We start from the raw sequence: 26361 nt of genomic DNA, 5'->3' as shown, positions 1-26361 counted from the left end.
TCCATTCCATGCTATAGGGTTTCCTGCCTAAGCAGGGGGTTGGACTAGAAGACCTCCAAGGTCCCTTCCAGCTCTGTTTATTCTATTTCTATTTCTATTTTTGTTTCTGTTTCTGTTTCTATTTCTATTTCTGTTTCCAATTTCTATTTCTAATTTCTATTTCTATTTCCAAATCCATTCCATGCTATAGGGTTTCCTGCCTTAGCAGGGGGTTGGACTACAAGACCTCCAAGGTCCCTTCCAACTCTGTTATTTTATTCTATTCTAGCCTCAAAGACATGACATTCCAGTAAGAAATCAATCTAATTCGTAATCAGCAATATGCGTAATGCAAAGTGACACGGCACAATTGCAACACCAGTCAAGAAAACGAGAAGGAAAAAGCTTGTAAGGAAGAGATAAAACTCCATTTCCGAACACTGAAAAGGTTTATTATTTGGTGCTTTTAAGATCCAGCGATAGCATTAAACTCGAGGAGTAAATCTAGCTAATTTAGCCATCTCTCTGAGATAGTATCTGCCCGAGAGACAGAAAGGAACGGTAAAAGATATTTCCTCAATCCGTCTTGCCCTTTTGCAACTATGAATGTTATCTTTCCAATTTCACTGAACGTATGAGATGGGAAGGCATACGGCTTGTGTATGAGTCTATAAAGCATAGCTTGAGGGCCTATGTGCATTACACTGTCTAGGACAGTGTTTTTCAACCTTGGCAACTTGAAGATGTCTGGACTTCAACTCCCAGAATTCCCCAGCCAGCATTTGCTGGCTGGGGAATTCTGGGACTTGAAGTCCAAACATCTTCAAGTTGCCAAGGTTGAGAAACACTGGTCTAGGATACCTAGTCCATAAGATTCTTGACTGTGGAGCTGTGTTACTCAACCTTAGCAACTTAAAGATGAGTGGACTTCAACTCCCAGAATTCCCCACCCGGCATAGAATTGAGATCCACTCACCTTGAAGTTGTTAAGATTAAGAATCACTGCAGGCATGCGCACTTAATCATATACCTCAAAATATATATTACCCTGTTTCCCCCGAAAATAAGACCCCTCTGGATAATAAATCCAATTGGGCTTTTGAGCTCATGCACTAAAATAAGCCCTCCCTGAAAATATTGCAACACAGCAGCAGCCAATAGCAATAGCAATAGCAGTAGACTTATATACCGCTTCATAGGCCTTTCAGGCCTCTCTAAGCGGTTTACAGAGAGTCAGCATATTGCCCCCAACAATCTGGGTCCTCATTTTACCCACCTCAGAAGGATGGAAGGCTGAGTCAACCCTGAGATTTGAACCGCTGAACTGCTGATCTAGCAGTAGCCTGCAGTGCTGCATTTAACCACTGCGCCACCTTAGCTCAATGAGGTGACCACACTCACTGCCTCCTGCACCTCAAAAATAATAAGACCTCCCCCAAAATGCCAGGCCCTTATTTCAGGGGTTCAAAAGAAAATAAGACCCTTTCTTGTTTTCGGGGAAACACGGTATACGCTTTGGGAAATGCTATGCTAGTTTGTGGAGCCAAATGGCTATAATCTGGCAAAACAACTGAGTTACTAAGAAGGTGCTTCACAGGTATTATTGCAACCTTCTTTGAAGATTCCAGAATAATAAAACATCTGGAAAGACGTATTTTGAACTGCCAGAATGTAGCTTTGTGGCCGTAGCAGGAATGCCATCTAATACCCCTACCCACCTAATAGTGGTGGGATTCAAATAATTTAACAACCGGTTCTCTGTCCTAATGACCAGCTGGGTAGGCGTGGCTCGGTGGTCATGTGACTGGGTGGGTGTGGCCAACTCAATGTCACTCACGTCGATGGGCGCTTCGCCTTGGCTGTGACAATGTCATAAGGGTTAACCGGAGAGGCAGTTTCTGTAAGCAGGGCAGTAAAGATTTGGCTAGAAACTACACCAGAATGTTTCCTTCCTGCCTTCCTTACAGGATTAGCCCTGTAAAGTGAGGATAAACAAAATGAGATTTCTTCCAACAACCGGTTCTCCGAACTGCTTAGAAAGTTTCCAACTGGTTCTCCCAAATAGGTGCGAACTGGCTGAATCCCACCACTAAGAACTAGAAGCAAGGAATGGCTGTGTAAAAGTCTGTAGATATTCTCAGTCATCCAGGTCATGGTTGTGCCAAAGGTCAACTTTTGTTTTTTCTTTGAAGACATTTCACTTCTCATCCAAGAAGCTTCTTCAGCTCTGACAGGATTCCATCCCCCACTCTCCTGGCAGAGCAGAAGAAGCTTCTTGGATGAGAAGCGAAACACCTTCAAAGAAAAAAACAAGGAAGTCCAGTTGCCTCCTGAAAAAGCACCTTTTGGAGTAGAATAAAATAACAGAGTTGGAAGGGACCTTGTAAATCAGGGTAGCCAAAGTTTCACAAATGCTGTAAAAAGAATATTCTTTAAAAAAAAAAGAATAATTTGATAAGTGGTCTTATGATGTGCCTAGCTTTTATGTTGCCTCTGCGGACTTCCTTAAGTTAGAAATTCATTTTCCAAGACTCTCTTAGAAATGATTACGGAGCTGCAACTTATTTTTTTCCACACCATAAATGACCAACGAATGGGTAATTTCTCCTTTTCCCCTGTTCTCTGCTGAGACAGTTATTGCATTATTTTCATCACATCGTTTACTCTTAATATTTTAATAAACCGCTTTAAAGATGAAATGGAGTTGTTACAGATATCATCTGCAGGACTGGCAATTATTAATCTCCAGAATGAGCAGACTCCTATTCCTGCATTGTAAATATATTCAGTAATCAAACAGTCTCAACCCGAGAAAGGGCATTCCACAGGCTTTATTGAGTAACAGGCAGATAATTAATCAGATTATGCAAGTATTGGATGAAAAATTATGTGCCGTACCAGCAAAAATTATGCGCCATACCAGATATGGGTACTGTTCTGAAGATGCTGCATGATTGAAATAATTTATAAATGAATAATGAAAGCAAAAACGAAAAGGAACATCTTTGATAGGTTATCCTTCTTATCAACAGATGAGGCATCAAACTAACTTCTTAAAGTAAAGGTGTGCTTTTAAATTAGTTCATTCAATGCATTTAGATATGAATTACCATATTTTTTGGAGTATAAGACGCAGCCTTTTCCTCCCTAAAAGAGGGTGAATATTTGGGTACATCTTATACACCGAATGTAGCCCCGCCCACCAACCGGCCCTCACCCTTTGGTCTCTGCCTCCCAGCAATTTGCCTCCTTGCAGCAAACAGCAAACAGCCTTTTTCAGTTTCAGCCCAGCATGATTAGCACAAGCAGCTGATTGTTGGTTGGATTGGCCTCCCGACAATCAGCTGTTTCAGGCTGCAGGGATTGCCATAGTCTATTGCCGCCTCCGCGTCCCCCATTTTCAGCCTCCGTGCGCCCCATTTTCTGTGCATCCCTCGCTCAATCCTAAAATCTCTCATGGGTATAAGACAGGACTCATCCAACATCCTACCCAGGAATTAAATCCATCCAGAATTATGTTGGCTATTAAGGCAAAAGATGAATTGGGGTAGGGTTTATAGGTGTGATGGATTTATTGACCTGGATCAAGATTTGAGTGAATTGCCACATTATAGTTACGTTGGCAAATGACAAATAAGCTCCAGGAACTCCAGGGGAAGGATACTGCAAAATCCCCATTCCCTCCCCCCCCCCAACTATGGGGCCAGCCAGATGTGATATTTGCCTGTTCTTCAAACTACTCAAAATTTCCGCTACTGGTTCTCCAGAACCTGTCAGAACCTGCTGGATTTCACCCCTGGCTCCTTGGTTTTGCAGAAGTAAATTTGCAGAAAATGAGGTTAGGATTGGAGGGCAAGGTTTCCCTCCTGTACCTTATTTTCTTAGGGGCACTGAAGATGCACTTATTAGCAGATACTACAGAAATAATCCTGGTGCTGATGACATTACCTAGTTGGGTGATGAAAAGTCTGCAAGAAAAGCACCAAAGTCAGAGAACATCAAGGACCCCATAGTCCTTGTCCTCCCCCCCCCACAAACTCCACTCCCTTCTTGCACTGATAATGCTACCTAGTTGAGTCATGAAACGCCTCCAAGATCATCATCAAACTCAGGGAGCACAAAGGACCCCATAGTTCTCCTCCTCCTCCTCCTCCTCCTCCTCCTCCTCCTCCTCCTCCTCCTCCTCCTCCTCCTCCTCCTCCTCCTTTTCCTCCTCCTCCTCCTCCTCTTCCTCCTCCTCTCCCTTATAGCAGTGATGATGTTACCTAGTTGAGGAAGGAAACATCTGCAAGGAAACCACCCAGCTGAGAGAGCATCCTTGAGCTATAAATATTCTCTTCTATCAATCCTTGCCCTTTTTTTAACATTCCCAAGATTTATCAATGTGGTTAAGAGCAAAAGAAAGCTGAGCCACAGCTCCTGGAGACATCCCCCCTGTCCATAGAAACTTAAAAAATATACGGCAGCCGAAACGTGCATGAAAAGAAATCAAAATTCAAGCACATGACAGCTTAAAAATAAACATTGCAACACAAGAGGAGCAAATTTTAGGCTGAAGCTGCTTGTCTCACCAGACAGCAAATCCGCGGCCTAAATTCTTTGTGATTGTTTAGCCAACTTTCCTAAAAACTGGATCTTGCCTTCTCCAATCGAGGCTGTGATGGCACAAAATTCCGCCGGTTAATTTGTTTATGGCAATTTTTTAAAATGATTATTTATTGACAGCCACCTCCATCCCACATTCCAGTTTATTCATTGTGTCTTATTAATTTGTTGGTCCGGTGATTTTTATAAGCTCTAATTCAGCACGGGGCTCCCTCCAGTCTAGTATTTTATACTGATATGGGAAATTGAATGGAAGGACGATACAATTATGGTTTTTGTGATATGCAGAGAAGTATGGTGGGGAAGGCGTGAACTGGCTCAGCCCAACCACTCCAGCGCTCCAAGCAGTGTGAAAATGTGTATGTGGGAAAAAAGAATCTCTAATGACAAACAAAGATTAGCCAGTTGCTCCCTAACCTTATTTACAGAAGCAATCAGAGGCATTCAGGTTGAGTTAATGGGCCCAACTCCAATTAATTCAATTGTCTACAAACAACATTGATGAGGTAGCTATTCCAGAGACAATAGCAGAGGGAACACAGAGGACTCCATTAACAGTGACAGGAATATTGCATTTATTACCCGGCACACCTTCCTTCCCCAATATCATAAATTTCGGATCTTCAGTTACAGCCCGTGCTTTAACAGAAATTCAATTAGCAAAATAATATTAATAATATTAATAATTATTATAATCTTGTGGGATTTTCGCATACAAACAGACAAAATACTGGCGCATAATACACCAGACATCACACTGGTTGAGAAAAATAAGGTCACAATCATAGACATCGCAATACCAGGTGATAGCAGGGTCGCCGAGAAGGAACATGAAAAAATCGCAAGATACCAGGACTTAAAAATCGAAATTCAACGCCTATGGCACAAACCAGCAGTGGTGATTCCAGGGGTAATTGGCACACTGGGTGCTATTCCAAAAGCACTGGAATGACATTTAAAACAGTTAAAAATTGACAAAATCACCATCAGTCAAATGCAAAAAGCCGCACTGCTTGGATCTGCACGCATATTACGAAAATACGTTACGACGTCCTAGGCCCCTGGGTGGGGCCCGACTAGTAACCAATGCCAAATCCGGCGAAACAACTGGCTGCTGTGATACAATTGTATAATAATAATAACCATCATCATCATCGCTTTATGGGACTTTCTAATACAGACAGATCATCATTTGGAACACAACACACCAGTTGTAGAGGGCTGAAGTGTACAGTTGATTGATGTCGCTCTTCCAGGTGATGCCAGATTCAAAGAAAAAGAACTAGGAAAATTCACGAAAGATCGCAAATTGGCCATTGAAACTACATGGCTATGGATGAAGCATGTAACAGGGATACCCATTGTCATCGGGGCACTTGGCACCATGTCCAAGAATTTTATAAAACACATCAATTTCCTGTGATAACACCAGTGGAACTGCAAAAAACTGTGCTACTCAGAACATCGTATATTTTAAGAAAGAACTTGGTTGATCCCTAGGATGCTGGCAGCAACCCGTATCAACCATTAGCACCAGTCAATGGGATTTGTGACGCATCTTTAAATGTTCAGTTGACTGAGTTTCATGTTTAAAGAATAATAATAATAATAACAACAGCATGGAAGTCCAAGGTGGGAGAAGTTGGGGCGGGAGAGAAAGGGAATTAGCCTTGCTCAAAATCTTCCTGTTAAAAATTTGGTTGCTTCGATCTCAGCAGCTGGTTCTCGGTACAACCGTCTTGCTTTTGGCTCCAGGCCAAACTGGCCCCCTCCTTGCCTTCCTCATTTGATGCTCAATTCCCCCTCCCAAAATATCCAAAGCTCTGGAATGCAAGGCGCAATGGAATTGCACGTCATCGGTGCAAAAAAACCCCTCCTCTCCCCTTTTTTGCACCCTCTTTATCCTTCCTCCGACGTTCTGCCAGTGTGTCGAGATCAGGGTAGTAATTGAGGTAAGCACAGGTGTTGTTCATTAGCAGCCATTGTCTGCCATCTGAAGTCTGCGAGTGCCAGAATTGAGAGGGTTCCGAACGCCCAATGAATACCAAGCGTGATTTGGAGATTGTTTGTAGAAGCCTGGACGGACGAGGCTCATCTGGTGCTCTAAAACACCTGCTTACCCCTCTCGAAGCAAAACACTCTCGCTCAACTTCTATCTATCTCTTCCCCCTTTAATGATTTTGCAAGATGTTAGCAATGGTTCCGTCACTATCAAAAAGGGAAGCAAGGCACACCACAATTATTCCATGGAACCAGAGATGGGATTCAGCCGGTATGGACCAGTTTGAGCAAACTGGTTGTTAAAATTCTGCCCAGTTTGGTTAACTGGCTAATCCCACCACTGGTTGGCCCCACCTCCACCTGTTTTATGGGCCGTTTTTCGGGCTGTTTTGAATGTTCAGTAAATAAATAGAGAGGAAAATTGTACCTTGTGGAGTCCTTTGAGGTGAGCGGCCAGGAGGCGGGGCTGAGTGTGATGAATGATGTCAAGTTGTCCACGCCCACCCAGTCACATGACCACTCAGCCACACCTACCCAGCCAGTCATTAGGGCAGAGGACCAGTTGTTAAATTATTTGAATCCCACCCACCATGGAACACATGGATAAATGCACGGAAACTTTGATGATGGTTTGTCACTCGGTCCGCCAGATGTTCAGACTGGATTTGGCAATTTTGTCCACCTGTCGAGTCCTTCCCAAGGATCTGAGAGAGCCGGATGTCCATCTTCGATGGTCTGGAAAGTATCGTCACTGTCAACTCTGAAGCTGACCGGACCAAAGCCATCTTGGGGCTTCAGTGTTTGTGTCTGTGCTTCAGTCGCGGGATGTAAGCCGTTCCGAGCAAAGCTGCCTTCTGCAATTGACTGATGGTGAAGTTGTCAATGCCGATGATCTTCAAGTGGTGCTCCAGTTGCTTTGGGATTGTTCCTAAGGTCAGGTGGAACATTATGCATCCCAACTCACAGGGATGTCACCTTCTGAAGAGCCCCAAGAATGAGCCCTTTTCTGTAGTTGGATCTCTTGGGCTCAAAACAGCATCCTCCATGACGTTGGGCAGCCTCCATGCTTCTGGAAAACAGTTAAGTCCTGCCTTTGGGTGACAGGCACAGAATTGGCCTTATGAGGGGTGAACATTTATATGTGAGGATTATTCCTCAGCGGTGGGAAATTGTACTTGTATCGCTATAATAGATATTATTGCAATGGGACCATTAAGAGGAGAGGGCGTTATATGGTTTAACACGACTACCGACTGTAAAAAGCTAGATGCTCAGAGTCAGCTGTGTTTGCAGTGGTGTGTAAGGGACGTATAAATAAACCACTTTAATTTAACTCTGGATTTTCCCCTTGGTTTCCATACAGACCCCACTGGGAAGCCCAGAAACACTAACAGAGAGTTGGTAAGGACTCTTAATGCCACCAAGCCCAGTCTCCTGCTCACTGCAAGGATCCGAATTAAAGCATCCCTGACAGATGGGCTGATAAACACCAACTCACCTCCTCTTTAGAAAGGTTGTTGTTTTAAAAAGAAAGTAAACAGAATTGTCTTAAAAAAACAACCTTTCTAAAGAGGAAGTGAATAATCAGAATTTAGGGACAATTTAGGGATTTGGGTGAGTAATCAGAATTTAGTGGCTCAGTGGCTAAGATGCTGAGGTTGTCAATCAGAAAGGTTGGCAATTCGGTGGTTTGAATCCCTAGAGCCGCGTAACGGAGTGAGCTCCCGTGATTTGTCCCAGCTTCTGCCAACCTAGCAGTTCGAAAGCAGGTCAAAAATGCAAGTAGAAAAATAGGAACCAACTTTGGTGGGAAGGTAACAGCGTTCCATGCGCCTTTGCCAGCTACATGACCACGGAGACATCTTTGGACAGTGCTGGCTCTTTGGAACGGTGAAGAGCACTGCCCCCTAGAGTCAGGAACGACTAGCACATATGTGCGAGGGGAACATTTACCTTAATCAGTATTTGCTTTCCTGTATCTTAGATCGACTATTTGGTATTCGGCCAGAAAGAACAAATTTCAGCCTTCTTTTCTACCAGCACTTCAAGATCCTCTTCAGTTTTTTTTCTTTTCTTTTCTTAAAGTCACTCAGATCCTTTACGTTACGTTTGAATAGGGCTGAACTTCTATTTCCCTGATGCACCCTTAGGTAAAGTGGAAGGTGGCATTTTGCCCTCTCTCCAACTGTGCCCACTGCAGGTCACCCCGACTTTCGGCCCAAAGAGACATAATTTAGCGATGGCTCACTTGTTAGTAAAGAACACGCCCTCCCTCTCTTAACCAATCCTTTTTCAATGCTGCTTTAGAGCGATTGAAATATTGATGAGAAGACTCAAAGACTCCCTCAGCATGCTGGATCCAATAAAAAGAGAATATTTGGGGTTCCAAACATTGCAGATGTTTTATGACCTAATTAGGTAACATCATCAGGGCTAGAAGTAATTGGGGTTTGCGGTGATGATGAGGACGAAGATGAGGAGGAGGCGGTGGAGTGTGGGGTCCTTGGTTCTCTCTGAGCTTGGTGGTTTTATTGCATTAGGTTTTGTGACCTAAATATGCAACATCATCAGAAGTCGAGTGGGGTTCGTGGAGAGGAGGAGGAGGAGGAGGAAGAGGAGGAGGAGGAGAAGGAGGAGGAGGAGGAGGAGGAGGAGGCAGACTGTGGGGTCTTTGGTGCTCTCTGAGCTTGATAGTTTTGTGCAAAATTTTAATTATCCAACTAGGTAACACCATCAATGCTAGAAGTGAATGGGGTTTGTGGAGTGAAGGACAAGGAGAAGGAGAAAGAGAAAGAGAGAAAGAAAGAAAGAAAGAAAGAAAGAAAGAAAGAAAGAAGGAGAAACAGAAAGAGAAGGAGAAGAAGGAGGCGGACTGTAGGGTCCTTGGTGTCCTCTGAGCTTGACAGTTTTCTTGCAGACCTTTCATTACCCAACAAGGTAACACCATTAGGCCTAGAAGAGAGTGATCATAGATGGTTGAGATGCCAATAGCTGGCCCTCTCAATGTTGGTGGGAGTCCTGTTTTCTTCTTGATAGTTCCTTGAATGTTGTCTACGGTTTCATTATTTGTCTGAGCTGGTAGTTCTTTGAAGGGACTCATGTTTACTGCTTGATTGTTGATCTGATGAGAATCTCTGCTTCTCTGGGTGTCTCGGTTGCTGGTGTGGAGCTACTGAGATCCACTAATCTTGGACAGATCAGGAGGCCCACAAAGGAAGCGTTCAGAAATCAGTAACCTCTGTGCTGGCCCATTTCTGAGGCCTTGGAGCAGTGGTGGGATTCAAATGATTCAACAACCGGTTCTCTGCCCTAATGACCAGCTGGGTAGGCGGGGCTTGGTGGTTATGTGACTGGGTGGGCGTGGCCAACTCAACGTCACTCACGTCGATGGGTGCTTCAACTTGTCTGTGACAATGGAATAAGGGTTAACCGGAGAGACAGTTTCTGTAAGCAGAGCGAAAAAGATTAGGCTAGAAACAACACCAGAATGTTTCCTTCTTGCCTTCCTTACAGGATTAGCCTTGTTAAGTGGGGATAAAGCCGAGGTGGCGCAGTGGTTAGGGGTGCAGTACTGCAGGCCACTTCAGCTGACTGTGATCTGCAGTTCAGCGGTTCAAATCTCACCGGCTCAAGGTCGACTTAACCTTCCATCCTTCCGAGGTGGGTGAAATGAGGACCCAGACTGTGGGGGCAAGTTGCTGACTCAATTTGCTAAAAAAAATTGTAAACCGCTTAGAGAGGGCTGAAAGCCCTATGAGGCGGTATATAAGCCTAATAATAAATAAATAAATAAATAAATAAACAATAAATAATAAATAAATAAATAAATAAATAAACAAACAAACAAACAAAAGGAGATTTCTTCCAACAGCCGGTTCTCTGAACTGCTTAAAGAGTTAACAACCGGTTCTCTCAAATAGTTGCGAGCTTGGAGGCAGTGGTGAAATTCAACTTTTTTTTACTACCGGTTCTGTGGGCATGGCTTGGTGGGTGTGGCAGGGGAAGACTATTGAAAAATCCCCGTTTCCTCCCCACTTTGGGGCCAGCCAGAGGTGGTATTTGCCAGTTCTCCGAACTACTCAAAATTTCCGCTACCGGTTCTCCAGAACCTGTCAGAACCTGCTCAATTTCACCCCTGCTTGGAGGTCTAAACAGCTTATCACGACTGTGGTTTCAAAGTCGCCATCTAACTGAAAAGATTGTAATGGAGATATCTACTGAACAATGGAAGACCTAATTATGAACAGCATTTCCAGGTCATCTATTAATAGCAAGAGAGAGAAAAAACGGACCAGAGTTAAACCTCACTTTGCTATCTGCTAAGTAAGAATAATACATTACGATGGGACTCTGCAGAAGAGATGACGGATTTTTTTCCCCATCCCTCACATCATTTTACAGTCAGAGAAAGGTAAAAACACTGCCGGAATATAAATAAATGGAGAAGATTCGTGGGCCTCATTTGCACTTTAAAACGGATGCCCCACAGACCTTATGTACTTTTAAGATTCCTCTGAAAGAGACATGAAAAAGTCTTCCAGTCAAATGTACATATTTAATGGAATTAGATCTCTAGGCTAGAAAAATGTCAGAAGAAAAGGAGAAATATTAAAGGCAAGGCAAGGCACACCTTTCTACGGCTTTCTTGCTTTGATAAATATCTTGTGGGATGTCACTTCTTAGAAAGTCGTGATTTAATGAAACAAAAAATAAGAGTTGGAAATAAAAACCCTGCACTACGCATTCGGCAGTATATAATCTGGCCAGCCAAACTCTGAAGACAGCGGCTGATGTCGTATTTGGAAACCCTCGATCAAAAGCGAAAGATTTATATGATCTGATGAGAAACTAGAGCGGGATACTCTTTCCTGACTGCTAGTTCTTTTTCCACCACCACCCCCAGAAAGATTGTCCTCTTGTTTAAAGTTAGTTTAGCAAGGAGGAGCTAAGTTCAATGTAAAGATGTTATCAATTTCTTATTCTTTTTTCCAATATATTTTAGACTTGTTTTTGTTAAAAATCTATACCGTGTACGGGTTCTGGGAAGTCGGAGGGGGTAGGTTGTGGGGGGCTGGGGGGGAGGGTGGGGGGAGGGATATATATCAGGTTTGACGAGACGTGTTAGATTTTAATGTATACTGTTTTTTTCCTTATATTTTCATTACTATTATTATTACTATTTTTTCTTTAAAACTAGGACATGTTAAGCATATTGACATGTAGCGGAAATACACCAAGGAGAGGAGGAGTGGGAAATAGAAGGGAGAAGAAAGATGGGAAGAGAAGGATAGGAGAGAGGGTAAGGCGGGAAGACGAGAAGGATAAGGAGGAGTGGATTGTAGAGAGAGGAGCAGTAGAAAGGGAGGGGAAGTAGAGTAGAAAAGGAGGATGGAGGGAAGATAGAAAGTTGGAGGGTGGTAGAAGAAAGAGGTGTATGGAGAGCAGAAGAGCTATGATGGGTTTTTATTTTTCTGGGCATTGTTGACAAGAGGAACTGATGTAATTATTATTTAATACTATATGATTTGGGCTATGTATAGTATACATGTGAGTGTGTGTTATGAAAATGAAAATAAAAAATATTCATTAAAAAAAGAAAGAAAGATTGTCCTCTTCTGAAAGTGATGGAGGAAACCCGATTCTCCAGATTGGGTTTGACATGATAGCAATAGCACTTAGATTTATATACCGCTTCACAACTGCTTTGCAGCCTTCTCTAAGCAGTTTAAGGAGCCAGCCTCTTGCCCCCAACAATCTGGCTCCTCATTTTACCCATATCAAAAGGATGGAAGTCAACATTGAGCTTAGTGAGATTTGAACTGCTGGCAGTCAGCAGAATTACCCTGCAATGCTGCATTCTAATAGATAGATTGGAATAGACAGACAGATGATAGGTAGGTAGGTAGGTAGGTAGGTAGGTAGGTAGGTAGGTAGGTAGGTAGGTAGATGACAGGCAGACAGACAGAAGCAGCAATTGAACAGCTGGTCAGAATTGAACTGCTGGCTCGTAGGGACTCAATGCAGGAGTCTTCTGCAGCACCAGAGTTCAAAGGCCTCCATTCTTTGGCTCTCAGCCTCCCCTGTGGTCCAACCTTCACAGCCGTCCATTGCAACTGGGGAAACCATCGCCTTGACTAGACACACTTTTGTTGGCAGGGTGAGGTCTCTGCTTTTTAAACCGTTGGGTAAATAGTCCTTAAACAGTGTTCAAATTACGGCTAACTAATTCTGCTTTTGCAACACCTAATTCCATTTGACCTTCGGCTCCACTAATAGTGCAGGAGGTTTTATTTTTTGTTTTATTTTTTTATGGGCTTCTAATAACCCCGGTTTCTCCTGCTGCTGTGGCAGGAGTTACCACTTGCTGGTTGAGGAATGTGAAGTGGCCGAGGTGCCGACCTTTAACAAGGTTTAAATCCCAGCCACGGCAACCGCCGGACTTGGTGTGTGCAATTCCACCTCGTGCTGTGCGGTGGCAAATCCTCGCTGGTTACGCGATGACCCAGGCTTCAAGCAAACAGCTTCTGACTTTTATGATCCTTTTGTGATCTAAATGGCCATTTCATCAGTTATTCTATTGGAATTCCTCCCCTCAGCTGGTCCCCCCACTTGCTCCTGCTGTGAAATAGAGTTCTGAAGATTTCTGGAACCATTTCACACACTTATTGTATCGATTTGCTAATCCCGACAACAGTTTCCCACTTAATAGATAGCTTGCTGTTGGAATAGAGACTTAACCTAGTCCTTCCTTCCCTTCCTCCTTCCTCCAATCCATTTTTCCTTCCTGCCTTCCTTCCCCCCTCCCTCTCCTCCCTTCCTTCTTCCCTCCCTCCCTGCCTCCCTCCCTCTCCTCCCTTCCTTCCTTCTTCCCTCCCTCCCTGCCTCCCTCCCTCTCCTCCCTTCCTTCTTCCCTCCCTTCCTGCCTCCCTCCCTCTCCTTCCTTCCTTCCTTCTTCCCTCCCTTCCTGCCTCCCTCCCTCCCTCTCCTTCCTTCCTTCTTCCCTCCCTCCTTCCCTGCCTCCCTCCCTCTCCTTCCTTCCTTCTTCCCTCCCTCCCTGCCTCCCTCCCTCTCCTTCCTTCCTTCTTCCCTCCCTCCCTGCCTCCCTCCCTCTCCTTCCTTCCTTCTTCCCTGCCTGCCTGCCTGCCTTCCTCTCCTTCCTTCCTTCTTCCCTCCCTCCCTGCCTCCCTCCCTCTCCTCCCTTCCTTCTTCCCTCCTTCCCTGCCTCCCTCCCTCTCCTTCCTTCCTTCCTTCTTCCCTCCCTCCCTGCCTCCCTCCCTCTCCTCCCTTCCTTCTTCCCTCCCTTCCTGCCTCCCTCCCTCCCTCTCCTTCCTTCCTTCTTCCCTCCCTCCTTCCCTGCCTCCCTCCCTCTCCTTCCTTCCTTCTTCCCTCCCTCCCTGCCTTCCTCCCTCTCCTTCCTTCCTTCTTCCCTCCCTCCCTGCCTCCCTCCCTCTCCTTCCTTCCTTCTTCCCTGCCTGCCTGCCTGCCTTCCTCTCCTTCCTTCCTTGCTTCCTTCCAAAGTAGGTCAAATGAGGACCCAGATTGTTGAGGGCAAAAGGCTGACTTTATAAACCGCTTAGACAAGGCTGGAAAGCACTGTGAATTGATATAGAAGTCTAAGTGCTATTGCTATCTTCCTTCCTTCCTTCCTTCCTTCCTTCCTTCCTTCCTTCCTTCCTTGTTATAAAGCAGTATTGCACACTGCTCACTGCAAGGAGTTCGATCCTGACTGATTGAAGGTTGACTCAGCCTTCCATCCTTCTGAGGTGCATAAAATGAGGACACAGATTGTTGTGGGCAATATGCTGACTCTGTAAACCACTTAGAGAGGGCTATAAAGCACTGTTAAGTGGTATATAAGTCTAAGTGCTATTGCTATCTTCCTTCCTTCCTTCCTTCCTTCCTTCCTTCCTTCCTTCCTTCCTTTTATAGAGCAGTATTGCACCCTGCTCACTGCAAGGAGTTCGATCCTGACTGATTGAAGGTTGACTCAGCCTTCCATCCTTCTGAGGTGGGTAAAATGAGGACCCAGATTGTTGTGGGCAATATGCTGACTGTAAACCGCTTAGAGAGGGCTATAAAGCCCTGTTAAGTGGTATATAAGTCTAAGTGCTATTGCTATTAAGCTGGAATGTTTATGTATGAGGATTGGTCGAGATCTTTTTTCCTTGCAGAAGGAAACAAACAAGCTCAGCATCCGAGCATCGGGCCTCAGCCTTGAACTCTTGAATGCACAAAAGCATCCAAGCCTCCATTCACAGCAACTGTTAATTATCAGCAGCTCCGTGAGCATCTTGTTAACCTGTGTAAGCCACTATCTCTCAGGCTGGGTTTTCCCCTCCAGAACTATTTGCAAACATTCCTGTTTGTGAAATGAAATATACAAGGAGCTCGAGAGCTTAGCCCTGTTCTGATGAGCAAATTCTGTGATTGATATGGCAGATAGGGGAATAAAACTCCACTTGCATTTATTTTCACTTCTATCTTATCTCTTTGCTTATAGAAAACATTTCCATCTGGAAAAAAAAATAGGTGCGTGTAGGTTTGTTTATATATCTGTACCATTTCTCCTGGGGGAAAAAAAATCACTGGGCAAACAATAAAACGAATCATTAACCAAGTTGGGGATGCTCAATCACTTTGAGGCTTCTAAGAAGAGATTGGACGGATCCTTGTCTGGAATTGTACAGGGTCTCCTGCCTGAGCAGAGGTTGGACTAGAAGACCTCCAAGGTCCCTTCCAACTCTGCAATTCTGGTATTTTATTATTTCAAACTTTATATGTTGCCTGCCTCATTCTTTCACGTGCAGTTTAGAATACAGACCCCAATATGTTTTTCCAGATTATTCTCTGCAAAAAAGATGTAAATATAAAAGACACTAGTTTAAGAGCCTAATAAAGATTTTTTTTTGTTTAAAAAAAAATCTCCTTGAACCAGATTAGTTGCCTTGATTAACACAACTGTTTTTTTCTTGTTTCAAGAATAGTGATGCTTGGTTTAGATGAATGTCATATTTGGAAATAGGGCCATTCCAATCATATAGAAATTTTGATTCCCCGCCTGTGGCTATTCTGGTTAAACTTAAGACACACAATAAAGCCACATCTTTTTTTAAAAAAAAATGGTATCCATATCAAAAGCCCGGAGAAGTCTTTAGAAACTGTCAGACCATCTGCGATGGTAATTCCCTGCCAAAACTGAAAACCACAGTTCGCTTGCTTCTAATTGCATATTTTGCTCTCTTTCTCTCTCTCTCTCTTGCAACAGATTAATGGACACCCTTCTTCAGAATAAATAAATGCCTTTCTCCTTCAGTTTGCATTTGTTAGATTTTCACCTGGCAAAGGAGGACATGAAATTGGGGTGAACTCGGTGTCTAATTTAATGAAAAGAAGGACTAGAGGTGCCATGATATGAGTGTTCCAGAGGTGGGTTTCTACCAGTTCGCACCTATTCGGTAGAACCGGTTCATCAAATCTACCGAACCGGTTAGAAGAGATTCTACCAGTGGACCCGGAAAGCAGGCCACACCTACAGAAGAGGTTCCAAACTTTTTTGAAACCCACCACTCTAACACACACGCAGACTGACACAGAGAGAGAGAGAGAGAGAGAAAGAGAGAGAGAAAGGAAGAAAGAAAGAAAGAAAAAAGAAAGAAAAAGAGTGAGAGAGAGATGAAAGAAAAAAAAAAAAGAGAGAGAGAGAGAGAGAGAGAGAGAGAGAACACATGGCTGGCAAGCCACTCCCACCAGGTCACATGGCCGGTAAGCCACTCCCACAAAGGAGGCCACACCCACAGAGTAGGTTCCAAACATTTTCGAAACCCACCACTGGAGTGTTCCAATATTTGAGGGGCTGCCCCAAAGAAGAGTTGGGGGGTGGGTGGGTCAGTCTATTCTCCAAAGCACCAGAAGGCAGGACGAGAAGCAACGGGTGGAAACTCATCAAGGAGAGAAACAACTTAGAACTAAGGAGGAATTTCCTGACAGCTGGAACAGTTAATCAGTGGAACAACTGGCCACCAGAAATTGTGAATGCTCCAACAACTGGAAGTTTTAAAGAAGAGATTGGACACTCATTTGTCTGAAACAGTATAGGGCAGTGTTTCTCAACCTTGGCAACTTGAAGATGTCCGGACTTCAACTCCCAGAATTCCCCAGCCAGCATTCGCTGGCTGGGGAATTCTGGGAGTTGAAGTCCGGACATCTTCAAGTTACCAAGGTTGAGAAACACTGGTATAGGGTTTCCTGCCCGAGCAGGGGGTTGGACTAGATGACCTCCAAGGTTCCTTCCAACTCTATTATTCTGACTTGAGCAGCCCTCTCATTGGACGGTGGAACTCTGCATGGATATGCCAATTTTCTCTGCCCAGCTTAAAAGCCTTCCAAATTATCCTCTCCCACCTCCCCAAATAACTGTGAGGGTTGTTTTTTTTTGAAGTGCAGAAGTCTCCATCGATCTTAAAAGCTTTAAAGCTGAACCTTCCTGCCCCCCCCCTCTCTACGTAACCTGCGTGGAGACATCATCACCCATGTTGATATTTCATCCACTGCATTCATTTATCGCAGCGTGCATTCATCTGCTTATTTTCCTTCAAGAGTCACTTTAGGTGCATATTTAAATTTTTCATCTTGTTAATTTATGCCAGCTGATGTTTAAATTACAGGCTTGGAAGAGAGCTGAAGTAGCAAATGTTTACAAAAGTGCTCACAGCGCAAATCTTGAACGTAAGCAGTCAGATTTGGATTCTTTCTTTCCACCCTTCAGAATACCGTCGGCTAAGACGCAATGGAATATTTTTTTTTAAAACAAAAAAATCCTCATATTTAGGAAGAAAAAAACCCCACCACGCTGCTAATATTTGCAGCCTTGAATAAGATCCAAAAACCCTGCATCTGATATACAGTATATCTGCTCAGAAGAAGGCCTGTTATGAGCGGGACAATCTTTCTTAGCCATCAAATTGTTTAGTTGGGACTTGGGCTGGTAGAACTTCTCACTGGATGATGAGAGACAGAAAGAGACAAGACCAAGTTGGGTTGACTTACAGCCAACCCAGAAGAGGGAGTCAAGCTATTCTCCAAAGCCCCTGAGGGCAGGAAAAGAAGCAATGGGTGGAAACTAACCAAGGAGAGAAGCAACTTGGAACTAAGGAGAAAATGGAAAAAAACACAGCCCAAAAAACAAACCATTTATCAGGCCATTTTCAGGCTGTTTTTGGCCATTTTCTTGAGGTCAAAAATACCCCCAAAACAGCCTGAAAACAGCCCAAAAAAGCCCCCCAAAACAGGCATGCATGCACTGGCCAGCTGGTCTTCGGGTTTTCAGTGCTTTGGCGCATGTGAAGACCGGGTGGCTGGTGCGCAGCCGTATTCCGGAAGCCTATAGACAAGCTGGACGCATGCATGTTGTCCAGATGGTTTTGGGGTTTCTAGCACTCGGGCCAACGCCCATGCACACATGCTCTGCACTCAGTGCTGAAAAGGTTTGCCATCACTGCCCTCGGCCAACAACACACCCAGGTATTAAGGGAAATTTAAAGCAAGCTCCTTGGGATATTTAAAAAAGCAGCGGCAGAGAGCAAAAGGGAGAACTTGCCAACGACAGCTAATCCAAGATTTTTATTTTGGAAAAAAAAGAGAAGTGTTTTGACTTCCTTCAGCCAACTTGTTTATAGTTCCTGCAATGAAATTTTAATTTTGTGCTCTAATGAACACAAATCGATCCCGGCTCCATGTTGGCAAAAGTTATGATGGCTGCAGAATTGAGAGCACGGCATTAAAAAGAAAAAAAGAATCATACAATCGTAACCAAGTGCCAAAACATTAAATGTTAAGAGGGGAGGCCAACGCGGTAAATTGCACCACCTGCCATAGTCGGTTTAAAAAAAAAAACAACGCCATTTGGAAGCTCCCAAGAATAAGACGGCTAGCATTCTTTCCCCGAGCTTGGAGAATTAGGTGGACCACTAAGACCTGAGAAGATATTTCATTATTTTCCCCGTTAAAAAGAAATCGGAATATTACTGAAGCTGGCTCAGTCTGCCAAGGAAGAATAATATAGGCCTCCTTATTGTTATCCTAGTTATTCTTAGCATGCGGTGGCTCAGTGGCTAGGATGCTGAGCTTGTCAATCAGAAAGGTCAGTAGTTTAATGGTTCGAATCCCTAGCGCCACGTAATGGAGTGAGCTCCTGTTACTTGTCCCAGCTTCTGCCAACCTAGCAGAAAGCACACTAAAAATGCAAGTAGGAAAATAGGAATCACCTTTGGTGGGATTTTTCCTAATAGGAGAGTCAGACCTGCAACTGAGAATTTTACTAGGAAAATGAATTAGTGTTGCAAAGATCATTAGTTCTCTCCTCTTCTCTCCCTTCTCATCCTCTCTTTTCTCCTTTCCCCCTTCCCCTCCCCACCTCTCCCTTCTCATCCCATCCCCTCTTCTCTCCCATCCTTTCTCATCTCTCCTCTCCTCATCCCGTCCTTTATTCTCTCCCTTCTCATCCCATCTCATCCTCTCCTTTCTCATCCCATCCTCTCCTCTCTCCTTCTCTCTCCCACCTCTCCTCATCCTCTCCTCATCCCATCCTCTCTCCTCTCCCTTCTCCCATTCCCCTCCACCTCCCTTTCTTCCTCCTTTCCTTTCATTCTTTCTTCTTTCCTTCTTTCCAATCGTATCCTCACTCACCAGACACTGCACACATGGAGACGTGTATCTCTATTGTCAGGTTACTAAAGGCAATTGCAGGTTTTTTTATTTTTTCCATCTGACAAATTGTGGGGAGGCTATAAAGACAATTTGAAAGCAAAATATTCCAAATATGCTCTTCTACCAAGCCAGAATGGTAGCTAATGAATTTGTTGCATGAATGCACAGACAGATTGGGGACCGAAGCCGGGCTGGCCAGGCTAACACGGCCCTGGCACCGAGCAGCCTATATGTACCCCTACCGGGTTTCCTCCAGAGTATATTCTCATCCAGAGGTGATTTTCCAATAAAATCAGCTTCAATTATTGCTAGAATAGGAGCAATCCAGGCGGGAGGATAAGAGGCAATTCAGCTGCTGGAAATGCTGCATGAAGGAAAATTAACCTTGCAGGGCTATTATCTGCTGGAACATTTAGCCACTTCTTCTCTTTCGTTCACATTAATTGACCCCAAGAGTGGAAAGAAGAAGGCAGGCAGGCAGGGAGGAGGCAAATAAGAGAACATCGACACATACGCCGTGTGCATCTATATGTATTGTATCTCATCTCTGTATATATATCTCTCTCTACCCCCCCTCTCTATCATCTCTCTATCAATCTCTCTCTTTATGTATCTCTCTCTCTCACCCTATCTATTGCTCTCTATCATCAATCTATCAATCTATTTATTGCTATCTATCTATTTATTTGTATTTTCTCAATCTATTGCTCTATCTATTGCTATCTATCTATTTATCCATCCATCATCTCTCCCTCTCTCTCTTACATATCTCTCACTCTATTCCTCTCTATCATCTCTATCTCTCCATCTATCTATTTATCATCTATTGTTTTATCTATCTATTTATCCATCCCCCCTCTCTCTATCTATCATCTACCTACCTATCACTCTATTGCTCTCTCTATATCTATCATCTTTCATCTCTCTCTCTCTCTCTCCTATCTATCATCTATCTATCTATCTATTTATTGCTATCTATCTATTTATTTGTATTTTCTCAATCTATTGCTCTATCTATTGCTATCTATCTATTTATCCATCCATCATCTCTCCCTCTCTCTCTTACATATCTCTAACTCTATTCCTCTCTATCATCTCTATCTCTCCATCTATCTATTTATCATCTATTGTTTTATCTATCTATTTATCCATCCCATCTATCTATCTATCTATCTATCTATCTATCTATCTATCTATCTATCTATCTATCTATCTATCTATCTATCTATCTATCTATCATCTGCCTACCTATCGCTCTATTGCTCTCTATATATCTATCATCTATCATCTTTCATCTCTCTCTCTCTCTCTTCTATTGATCTATCTATCTATCTATCTATCTATCTATCTATCTATTATCTGCCTACCTATCGCTCTATTGCTCTCTATATATCTATCATCTTTCATCTTTCATCTCTCTCTTTCTCTTCTATTGATCGATCTATCTATCTATCTATCTATCTATCTATCTATCTATCTATCTATCTATCTATCTATGTATCTATCTATCATCGTCTGTCTGTCTGTCTGTCTGTCTATCTATCTATCTATCATCAATCATCTGCCTATCATCTATCTAATCTATTTCCCCAGCTCCGCATATGAATAAAATTAAAATCACCAAAGTTGCTGAATATTGGTATGCACACAGACACACAAAGGAAGACAGGCAAAATTGTTAGCATTTGAAAGACTGGTTTAATGGTCTTGATCAAAGGAAGAGGCAATGGAGTGCATCTGGGGCAGGGGAAGGAAATTTGGACTTTCAGCCGTAACTCCACAAGAGTTGCAAGAAAGAGAAGATATTTTTCGTGTGTGTCACTATAGTTCAGGTCTCCAATCTTTATGGGTTTCTTTCCTCTCCCAAGGGAACTCGAAACAAATCTTTAGAAGGATGTAACTAGCCCAGATGGAGGAGCGCAAAAGGTGTTTGTTTGATTTATGAAATCGTAGTCAATGCCCCCTTTAATTTCCTTTGCTAATGTTCCGAGAGGCCCCCCTAGTTTTATTTCCTGCTCTCGCCAATTTTGTCCTGCTTTTGGGTAACACAGACACGTTCTTTAACTCTGGGTTATCTCTGTTCTGCCTCTTACAACAGAACTCCCCTCATGTCGATAAGATCAATAGGGGCTTTGGGATGGCATAGGTGACTTTAAGGGATAAAGTGTGGGCTGTAACGTTACCCATTACGTCTCAGCAACTGGCAAATAATCGGGCAGATTCTTCTCCCGGTTGGCTTTCATTTTTTTAATACTCTGCAAAAGCATCTATTTTCTTCCTTAAACCTTCTTTCCAAGTTTTCTTGGCTTCCCAAATAGCACCACCTACTTCCCCCCCCCCAAAAAAAACACCTTCAATTGCCTTAGCTAGTCTGGCGATATTATGCCAAGGGAAATGTACTTCTGTGACTGCAGAGAAACTAAAAAGAAAATGAAATCTAGACGCAACCAAATTTGCCTGTCCCTGCTCTGCCCCTTCAGGTAATTTTCCAATTCTCTCCTTAATTATACCAGTATCTAGAACTATAATACGTATGTATAATTGCAAGGCAGTTAAATTAAATACATATATAGAAATTCACAGAACTGTACAATAGAAGAAAATCCGCCAAGTAAGAAATGCCTGTCAATATCATTCTCTCTCTGTCACTCTCCCATCCATCCATCCATCCATACATATACATATACATATACATATACATATACATACATACATACATACATACATACATACATACATATATATATATATATTCATTCTCCTGCGTAAAATTGGAGATGTCTTGGCGACGTTTCGACGAAGTCTCATTCGTCATCTTCAGGCTACCTCCATCCAATCAGTACACAGCCAAGCTCCCACCCAATCAGTTCAAACCCCCACTGGCAGTTAAAAGGAAGAAACAGCCGAGATCTCACATTGCTCCTGGAAGCACCAAGCCTGAAGTAGCCTGAAGATGATGAATGAGACCTCGTCGAAACGTCGCCAAGACATCTCCAATTTTACGCGGGAGAAAACCCGAATAACTAGAGGCCTACATACTAACACCCGCGAAAACCTCAGAAAACACGCATATATATATATATATATGTGTGTGTGTGTGTGTGTGTGTGTGTGTGTGTGTGTGTGTGTGTGTGTGTGTGTGTGTTATATTTGTGCTGATAAATAAATAAAGGCACAAATATAACACAAATATAACAAAGGCAACAGTAAAAATATTGGGTTTCTGTCGTGATGGACTTTTGTGACGAACCGATTGACAGATAATGGAAGCAGTTAGCTTCCTCCCATAATTGGGGCTTACCAGGGGTTGTATACATACATACATACATACATACGTATATATATATATATATATATATATATATATATATATATATATATATATATATATATATATATATATATATATATATATATATATACATACATACATACATACATACATACATACATACATACATACATACATACATACATACATATATATATATATATATATATATATATATAATGATCAGAGACACAAGAATCAGCAAAGTAGTTGGTTTATGGAACTAATATCGAAAGAGAAGGAGGGGAAGGGGAAGAGGGAGAAAAGGAAAAGGAGAAGGAGGAAAGAAGAAGAAAAGAAGGAGGGGGAGGAAGAAGAGGAGGTGTAGAAGAAGTAGTTATCTAAAGATTTGGATGCATCTTGTCCTCATACTGAGGATTGTCTCATCACAAGGTACACAACTCCAGCTATCAGAAAATAGTCTTCCACTTCTAGCACGCTGGTGGGAAGCTTATGGTATGAGAATGTCCTGCCAACAATAATTGAAATACACAGTAAAATCCTGAAGACGTTAACTCCTAGTGTTGAGGAGGAGCAAGTCAAGCAACTGAGACCAACCTTCTGTTCAACACAGGAATGCCAATTAAAGCATCCTTGACAGATGGCGGTCAATCTTCTGTGTGAACTCATCCAGGGTTGAGGATCTCACCACTTTCCTGGGTCTCTAATTCTTTGGCTGAGCTGCCCTTAGAGTTAGGAAGCATCTCCAACTGGACCGTAATTTATAAAACAAACACAATGGCCAGTCAACCAATCAGCGAAGCAATTGAGATGTTAGACATGAGGGATCCTCGGTGCTCTCTGAGCTTGGCTCTCTGAGTAGGAGGAGGAGGAGGAGGAGGAGGAGGAGGAGGAGGAGGAGGAGGAGGAGAACTGTAGGGTCCTTGATGCTCTCTGAGCTTGGTTGGTTTCTTGCAGATGTTTCATTACCCAAACTAGGTAACATCATCAGTGCTAGAAGGGAGGAAAAGGAGGAGGAGGAGGAGGAGGAGGAGGAGGAGGAGGAGGAGGAGAACTGTAGGGTCCTTGATGCTCTCTGAGTTGGTTGTTTTCTTGCAGATGTTTCATTACCCAAACTAGGTAACATCATCAGTGCTAGAAGGGAGGAAAAGGAGGAGGAGGACAATTGTAGAGTTGTTGATGGTTTCTGAGCTTGGTTGTTTTCTTGCAGATGTTTCATTACTAGGTAACATCATCAGTGCTTTTTATCCACTCTTGCTAAACACATTCCAAGCAACATTTGCACGACTGAAAAAAAGGGATTCCCGACTTCTCCCAAAACGCTGAACGGGATAGAAAGCACCAGCAACATCCCAATTTCAGAGGGAGGTGTGCAGACGGGTTGGATAGTTAACCACTTCACGTTCTGACCTCAATCCAACACACAAGATCCTCCATCACGTCTTTGCTGAAGACCTCCTTTCATCTTGAAAAGCTTCATGCCTCTGGTGACAAACAAGGCCTTCGCAACGCACAAAACGTGACTTCGGCAGAAAACCACGGAGTCAGCAAAAGTGTAAGAGCAAGGAATGTGTGTGTTTTTTCTTTTACAGTGTGAACAATGGCGAAGCTTCCTTTCATCTCTTCTCCCCATCTTTGTCTTGTAACAGATGTCAACCGCAGTTAAGTTCAGCTCCAGTTGTGACTGCGCGGCTTCTAGCCAACAGCCATTTGCGGTGGCAGGAAGCGTCCCACCCCATACGTCTTCATGAGAGAGCTCCCTTTTAAAAAATGTATGTGATCGGTCGCATATGCTAAGAGGAATATGAGCATCCGTCACTCGCGGTGGCATTAGAAGTGACTAAATGCTGCCAAGTGGAAGCGGAGATGCACATTAATATTCAAGGGGAAATCTCTGATCGTGTTGGGGAATAATAGAGATGTCAGTCTTTTCAACAACAAAGGGAAACAACAACAACAATAAAAAACCCAAAAAACACACACCCCAATCACCAAACCCACCCTAGCAAAGCTTCCTTCTGCAGGTTGTTGCTATACAAAAAAAAAAAAAAAAAAGGTTTTGGGAAAAGCACAACCGTTTCCAGCAGGAATAGAGAAATCTTTGACTTGCTGAGATTCAGTTGACAGAACGCAACCTTGTTGGCACTGGGTGGGGGTGGAGGGGTGGGGGGAAGCAGGAAGTCAAGATTTCCAGTGGATCTTTTCCAACTTAATTTACTATTATCCTTCTCATCTTTTCTACTACCTTATTGGTATCTTATGATTATATTATCTTGTTTGTAGGTACACTGAGAGTCTATATACCGGAGATAAATTCCTTGTGTATCCAATCATAATTGGCCAATAAAGAATTCTATTCTATTCTATTCTATTCTATTCTATTCTATTCTATTCTATTCTATTCTATTCTATTCTATTCTATTCTATTCTATTCTATTCTATTCTATTCTATTCCATTCCATTCCATTCCATTCTAATTAATTCTAAAAATTCTAATTCTAATAATTCTTTGTATTGTATTGTATTGTATTGTATGGTATGGTATGGTATGGTATGGTATGGTATGGTATGGTATGGTATGGTATGGTATGGTATGGTATGGTATGGTATTGTATTGTATTGTATTGTATTGTATTCCATCCCATCCCAGCCCAGCCCAGCCCACTTCACTCCACTCTACTCTCCACTCATTCCTATCCTTATCCTTATCCCTATCCTATATCACAAGTATTGAAGGTAGGACAATCTCCATGGAGGTCTGGGCCCAACTTCCAGGAATATCATCTGAGACACCAATGACAAGGGTCAAATTGTCACACCGAGCTTTGCAGAGAGGTTTATAGTGTTGGGAAAACAGAAAAAGAAGAGGATGACAAACATCAACATGGATTTGGCTCAGTTACCGCAGTGATAGGAAGAACTCACTGGGGACAATTTCTCCTGGAGAAAATCTAATTGCGCAATCACGAAGAGTCAACACCAACTCAACGGCACATAATCAATCAATCAATGAGTCAATGAGTCAACGAAGGAATGAATCAATCGATCACCTCTGCCAAATTTTAGAACTATAGCACAGCAAGGGATGCTTTTAAACCTGTACATCTTCACACTAGATTTGGCCCTTCTGCCTCCCTATTGAGTCCTTCCTATCTGCCTACCTATCAATAGGTAGAGGTGCATGCTATTTATTATTATTCAACAGTGATTCACAGATTCCACATCTAATATCGTTGATATTCATAGGTGCCACATATTAATCCATGCAAAGATTGGGGCATGCCATTCCCGAGAGACTCATAAACGAAGGTTATTCTTGTTGACTGTGTGTTTTTACCACCATCCTCATTCTTTTTATTGCAACAGCCACAGAGCAGCCTCAGATGCTCATCAGGTCAGGCTGTGGGATTTTGATTGGCTCTCTTTTCCAGAAATTCAATAAATTTCCACCCTGCTCCTCCTTTTCCAATGAGTTTTGTTTGTTTGTTTCAAAAAAAAAATATCACTTACTTTGCAGGAATGTTTCGAGGCTTTGTCTTCTCTGTGGTCTGGGAATTAAAAACAAAAAACAAGAAGAAGAAAGAAGGAAAGTGAGAGAACAGTTAGCAAACCTTAGCCAAGAGTAACCTTTTTGGAAAGGAGGTGAGGTGAGGAAAAGGGAAATGACTCTCGGTGAAGAAGGCCATTTATTTCAGAGAACAGAAAATCATCCCTGTGTTGGATCAAGTCATAAATTAAGCAGAATTCAAAGCAATAGAAGAAACTGTTTATCTATTCCA

At 42.9% G+C, this 26361-nt stretch overlaps 1 protein-coding gene across 1 annotated transcript in view; it reads right to left on the bottom strand.

Annotated features, from left to right (window-relative positions):
• AFF2 (ALF transcription elongation factor 2) overlaps positions 1–26361 on the bottom strand; it is a 276604-nt gene that overhangs the window by 35134 nt on the left and 215109 nt on the right. The window contains exon 9 of the mRNA XM_087728202.1: positions 26093–26130. Within this exon, the coding sequence (XP_087584328.1) occupies positions 26093–26130 (38 nt within the window). The remainder of the gene's footprint in view (positions 1–26092; positions 26131–26361) is intronic.

Source organism: Thamnophis sirtalis, unplaced genomic scaffold (assembly GCF_051295495.1).
Source record: "Thamnophis sirtalis isolate CommonGarterSnake01/CBP01778 unplaced genomic scaffold, rThaSir2_p1.2 scaffold_13, whole genome shotgun sequence".
Lineage (NCBI taxonomy): Eukaryota > Metazoa > Chordata > Lepidosauria > Squamata > Natricidae > Thamnophis > Thamnophis sirtalis.
Note: the sequence above shows the minus strand (reverse complement) of the source record. Positions and strands in the feature narration are given on the sequence as shown.